This window comes from Orycteropus afer, unplaced genomic scaffold (assembly GCF_000298275.1).
Source record: "Orycteropus afer afer isolate SDZICR_OR568_19922 unplaced genomic scaffold, OryAfe1.0 scaffold00449, whole genome shotgun sequence".
In the NCBI taxonomy this organism is placed as follows: Eukaryota; Metazoa; Chordata; class Mammalia; order Tubulidentata; family Orycteropodidae; genus Orycteropus; species Orycteropus afer.
Window position 1 is genome coordinate 1514368 of NW_006922036.1, and position 6222 is coordinate 1520589.

General features: G+C 45.8%; 1 protein-coding gene across 1 annotated transcript in view; it reads right to left on the reverse strand.

Moving 5' to 3' along the window:
- Positions 1-3393: 3393 nt before the first annotated feature.
- Positions 3394-6222, reverse strand: part of RGR (retinal G protein coupled receptor) — a 16088-nt gene continuing 13259 nt past the window's right edge. Inside the window, exons 6-7 of the mRNA XM_007954235.1 lie at positions 4022-4135; positions 3394-3540 (exon numbers count right to left, since the gene is read on the reverse strand). Of these exons, the coding sequence (XP_007952426.1) occupies positions 3394-3540; positions 4022-4135 (261 nt within the window). The remainder of the gene's footprint in view (positions 3541-4021; positions 4136-6222) is intronic.

Sequence of the window (6222 nt, forward strand, 5' to 3'; positions counted from 1 at the left end):
GATGACCTAGACCTTGCTTTGGTGCAGGGACCATGCTTGGAGAACCACTGGTGTAGAACACAGGGAATACCCCACACCAGAGAAAAAGTCTGCCTCCCACAGACAGAGTTTGAGGCCTAGGAATTCACCTGGGAACCTGGCAAAGCAGAGCAAGCCTAAGGAGAGTATGTGTCTTGTGGGCTCTGGTCAACTACCTTGGGTCCTGATCATATCCAGGACTCTGCTCCCTGCTGAGGTCAGCAGCTGTGTTAAGGGCCAAGAGAGTAGTGAACTTTGTATGACAGGACTACTCAGCCTCATGGGGGCAGGGCCCAGGGAGTGCTGGAAGGTGGCAGCAGGGTTTCAGAGGGGAGACCTTCACTTCTCCTTCCTTCCCAGAAGTGTCCATGGAAAACTCAGCATTTGGGAATTGTTTTGGAACCTGGGGAGGAAAGCTTGAAAGTGAAAAGGATCCCTGAACCTGATTTTTTGTGAGAGCCGGGGGTGGAATAGACTTGAGGTTCCTGACACTAAAGCTGCAGGTCATGGCTTTGATCATTCCCACTATAGCACTGTAGCACTGCTTCAGGGCTTCTCCATTACCAACTAACTCAGCCAGGATGGAGGTGCTCTAACCCACTTTCCCCTCACCCTAGAAGCCTGGGGGATGCAGAACCTGAGCTGAGGTGATCTAGACCTCAGTGAGCCCCCAGCCTCCCTATGCCTCTCTTCTGAGCACAGGTGGAGTTGCTGATCTGTTTTGCTTTCTCTCCTTCTCCTAGGGGCACAGTGATTGGCTCTTGGGAAAAGTGAACATTGGCTCCTTTTGCCCCTGTGTCTTCACCCTCCTTTCTCCTCCACCCTCTTCTTACTGTGTTGCCAGGCCCTGCCTTAGGGGGTTAATATCTCTGGTGGTGGAGTGAAGGATGGGTCTCCAATAAAGACACTATAAGGGTCAGTGGTCTTTTGAAGGTGGGTCAGTACTTCTGGGCTGGTACCCTATCACTTTCTAGGGACCTGCCCAGCCTGTGTGTAAGCCCAGTTCTGGCTCAGGCACCTGGGATTAACTCAGATCCCACTCTAGGGGCCAAGATGAGACTGGGCCTGCATGGTTACTGGAGTGAGGCTGGATGGATCTTGTTTTACCAGCACCTGGAACAGGGCACAGTCTAGAGAAACATGCTCCCCACCCCACCATCTTTATGAAATGATTGCACCAGCCTCTGCTTTGTGCAGAGATCCTTTGGGTTGTATCTGCATATAGATAAGCAAGTCTTGCTCTACAGGGACCCCTGATTCTGCTCACATGTCCTTCTCAAGATGTCTTTCTTCCTTCCCTAGGCTCCTAGGGCTTGGCCTTCTTTCCTGCCTTCTCCCATAGGGGCTGACATACCTGCACATTCCCTACTAGGCCCTCAGCCCACCTGGCCACATATCTCCACTCTCAAGACCCACCCAGGACTGTGGGTCACTACAGCCAGTTGTTGAAGATGCAGATCTGCTTTGGGACAAGAGTTGATGGGGAGCACAGGCTGGGTCCAAGGACAGAGCCACTCTGAACTCTGCAAACTGTTACTACAAAGGCCATGGGGCCTCTTTGAATTGTTAACAAATTGCCCTGATTTGTTAGTGTTGGCAATTAATTAAAAAAACATTTTCAGGCCACGTGCAGGTCAAACTCCACAACATTGTGGGCTGGATTTGACTGGCTGGGGCTGGTGGGGAACTCTCAGTGAGCACTTAGCATTTACCAGGTAACATTCAGTACTGTCTGTATAGTCAAGTGACCATCACTGTCAACACATTTCACAAGTTGGGAAGCAGGTTGTAGCAGTACATCGACAGGGATCTGCTAAAAATTCAAGCTGGATTCAGAAGATGTGCAATGAGGGATATCATTGCTCATGTCAGATGGATCTTGGTTGAAAGCAGGGAATACCAGAAAGATGTTTACTTTTATTTTATGACTATGGAAAGGCATTTGACTGTGTGGATGACAACAAACTAAGGATAACATTGCATAATAATAAGTGTTCTGAGAATTCCAGAACACTTAGTTGTCACAGACCTTGTCACAGACCAAGAGACCATCATGTGAACAGACAAGGGATAGTACATAGTTTTAAATCAGGAAGGATATACATCAGGGTTGTATCTTTTCACTACACTTATTCAATCTATATGTTAAGCAAATAATCTGAGAAGCTGGGCTATATGAAGAACGTGGTGTAAGGATTAAAGGAAAGTCCATTAAAAACTTGCATATGCAGATGACACAACTTTGCTTGATAAAAATGAAGAGAACTTGAAGCACTTACTAATGAAGATCAAAGACTACAGCCCTCAGTATGGACTACACCTCAGCATAAAGAAAACCAAAATCCTCACAACTGGACCAAAAAGCAACATCATGAAAAAGAAAAGATTGAAGTTGTCAAAGATTTAATTTTACTTGGATCCACAATCAACACCCATGGAAGCAGCAGTCAAATAGTCAGACATCATGTAAGACTGGGCAAATGTGCTTCAAAAGACCTCTTTAAAGTATTAAAAAGCAAAGATGTCACTTTGAGTAGTAAGGTGCACCTGATTCAAGCCATGGTATTTTTAATTGCCTCATATGCATGTGAAGTTCCTTGTTAGGAAGACCAAAGAAGAATTGATGCCTTTGAGTTATGGTATTGGCAAATAATATTGAATATACCATAGACTGCCAAAAGAATGAACAAATCTGTCTTGGAAAAGTACAGCAAAAATACTCTTTGGAAGTGAAGATGGTGAAACTTAAGCTTTCAACATGTTATTAGAGGGACCAATCCCTGGAGAGAGACATAATGCTTGGTAAAGTAGGGGAAAAAGAGGAAAACCTTCAATGAGATAGATTGACACAGTGGCTGCAACAATGAGCTCAAACATAGCAATCGTTGTGAGGATGGTGCAGGATCAGGCAGTGTTTCATTCTGTTGTACGTCACCAGGCCTTTCTTCTGAAGAGCCTCTGAGTGGATTCAAACCTTCAACATTTTGGTTAGCAGCTGAGCATGTTAACCATTTTCTCCACCCAGGGACTACACTTATAATAATAGCTGTTTCTAGTGAGCATTTTTTATATGTGTGGTGTATTCATGCTTTCTTGTTCAATCTTCCAACAGCTCTGAAAAATGCATATATTAATCTTTATGAAGGGGTCAGGAAGCTCAGTAGGACAGAATGGCTTTCCCAAGATCCAGAAGATTCTGTGTGGTGGGCAAGAACCAATACTTGAACACTTGGATCCATCTGAGCCAGGCACCACAGGACATCGGGGATGTGGGGAAACTGGAGCAGGAGTCCTGTTGTAGCCTTTTGACGGGGGCTCAGTCCATGGTGGCAGGATGAGCAGGGTGGGCCCAGCTGGAGTAGCATCATGGAGAGCTCATTGGGTTTGGTCCCGTGTGCTGGGCAGACCCTCTCTCCTCTGCCAAGAGAGGCACTGCCATATCCCCCTGTGGACCACCTCTATCCCCAGGGCGTAGTGGCAGGCATTAATGATGGGCACTGCTTTGGCAATGAGGGCAGGCACCTGTTGTGGCAGAAAAGTCCAAGAAAGTGTCCTTTAAAGCTTCTCCTATCCCTGGCCCCTCCAGTGAACCCAACCTCTCTACCCTGCAGAGCGCAGTCCTCTGTCCATTGTTTGATTCTGCATCCTTAAAGCTGTCCCTACCAGTGGGCAGGCAAGGCCTGGCTCCTGGGATCCCATGGAAATGGACTGCTTCTGGAACCCACATCCTTGCTGGCCACAGACACCAATTTCAGCCTCTGGTCCCCAAGGATGTGTATTTGCTGTCTGGCTGTCTGTTCCTGTCATTTCAAAGGATGCCCAGGCAATGTCAGCCAGCAAGCTGGGGTGGCCCAGGGCAGGTGGCGGGAGGTGGGGGGAGCAAATTTTCTGTGTGCTATTACTGTTTAAAGTAAGGAAGACTGACCTGGAAGACATAAGCCAGAAGAAGAGGTGGAATGAGACAGAGAGAGAAGGAACTAGAGGGTGTTGGATATTTCCATACCATCTGCAGTCTGGGGGAGATGGAGGTCACATCTGTGGAGGCTGCATACAGGTACAGGAAGGCATAAGGACCCCAGCCCAGCAGCAGAATCCTGGCTGGCAGAGTGGTGTTCACCTGAGGAGAAATGATCCTGGGATGCCTTACCCTACTCCAGGGTAGGCAGCCTGGCACAACTTGGGAAATTGGGTCAGCCTTCAGCAGTGCTGGGCAGCAGGGCTGGGCTGCAGGAAAGTGGTGAGCACAGGGGAACTGGAGGCCAGATGGACCTTGTCCTGGAATTGGGATCAGGGTTCTAGAACCTCTATTATTTAAGTATGGTGACTCTAAGCCTGTCATTTGTGCTTACTTGAACTCAGCTGCCTATAAATGGCCTGATAACACATGTGTTATCAGTAAAATGGCCTGATAACACATGACTTACCTAGAGGCAGGACTGGACCAGGTAATGAGATTCCTTTGGGTGTAATGAGGCATCTTAGTTTCCATGACCATGTGGTTTTGTGAACAAGGTCCCCAGGCTGAGCTGCCTTCAGACCTCAGACCTCAGTCCCAGATCCAGATGGTGAGATCACCCTGTCCTTGTTCAAAGTTCCATTTCCAAGTGTGAGATGACAACCAGGGAGCAGGGCTAGTCCAGATCAGGGTGATGCCACAGTCCAACCTCAGGGCTACCAGGGGGCACATGATTCATAATCTAACTTCAGGAGGGACTCAGCCATGTTCTTCCTTTCTAGATATTCTCAGATATTAAAATGTGTTGACACCAATAATTAGTACTTATTTTCTTATTAATGTCCCAGAGCAGTGCAAATGGTTAATGTGCATGGTTGTTAACCAAAAGGTTGGAGGTTCAAATTCACCCAGTGGTGCCTTGGAAGCAAGGTCTAGTGATCTACTTCTGAAAAATCAGCATTGAAAACCTTTGGAACAGCTCTAGTCTGACACACATGGGATTGCCATGAATTGAGTCAACTTGACAGTAAGTGGGCTTTTCTCACTGACATACCTCTTTCTAACAAAGAAGGCAATTTAAGTTGGAAGAGGACACATTTTCTTCATGGAATAATTACCTATATCAATTTGGGATTTTAAAAATATGTTGACTAGGAGACATTTTCTCTCTTGAATTGTTTCTTATTCAAAAAGAAAAAAGAAAAAGGTGCCTAGTGTTGGAGGGACTCCTGGGGAGAAGCTGAGGCCAGAGGAAAAATTGAACCCCAACCAAGAGGCTGCCTCATCTCAAGAAACTGTGCTCCATAGGGTTTTTAATGGTTGGTTTCTAAGAAGCAGAACACCAGGCCTTTCTTCTGAAGAGCGTCTGAGTTGATTTGAATCTTCAATATTTGGGTTAGCAGCTGAGCATGTTAACCATTTTCTCCACCCAGGGACTACACTTATAATAATAGCTGTTTCTAGTGAGCATTTTTTGTATGTGCGGCAAGTTCATGCTTTCTTGTTCAATCTTCCAATAGTTCTGAAAAATGCTCTGACCTCATAGCTGAGGTCCTTGGCCTATGCATGGCAATTTTGGCTGAAGCTACCAGATCTTGATGGGTTTAAAGTCAAAGGAGAAAAATAAGAAAATTATGGTGGCAATCTTTTCTCCCTGGCTCTTTAAACATTCTCATAAATGTAGTGACTTTGAATGTCCACACAGGGTAGGGGTGGACAGCCTAAGAACCACAAGGAGGCCATTTTGAATAGGAGAACATCATGCTAGGAGCTGGGATACCTGAGTTTGGTCCCAGCACTGCCCTTGCCCTCCTTCTGTGACCTTAGGGAACATGGATCTTCAGCTAAAATCAATTTGTATTGGTCCTTCTCTAATTCACAGGAAAAGAAAAGATAATGAAATGGCAGATTAAATGTCTCAGCAAAGGCTGTTTCCTTTACTCATTATGATTGATTACTTGGTTGTGAGTCTCAGACCTGTGTTTGGATCCAATTCTGCCACTTACTAGCTTCATGGCTTTTGGTGAGTTATTTAACTAACCTCTCTCCATCTCAATCTTCTACTCTGCAACACAGGGATGAAAAAACCTTTCTCAGAGAGTGGGTGCAAAGACAAAATGACATCAAGCACATAAAGTAATATTACTATTTGTATTTTTGAATCACTTGTGCTTGTAATGACTCAACTGCTAGGGTTATCCAAGTAACAAAATTAAAAATAAATCACAGCGGAATTCCGGCAAGATGGC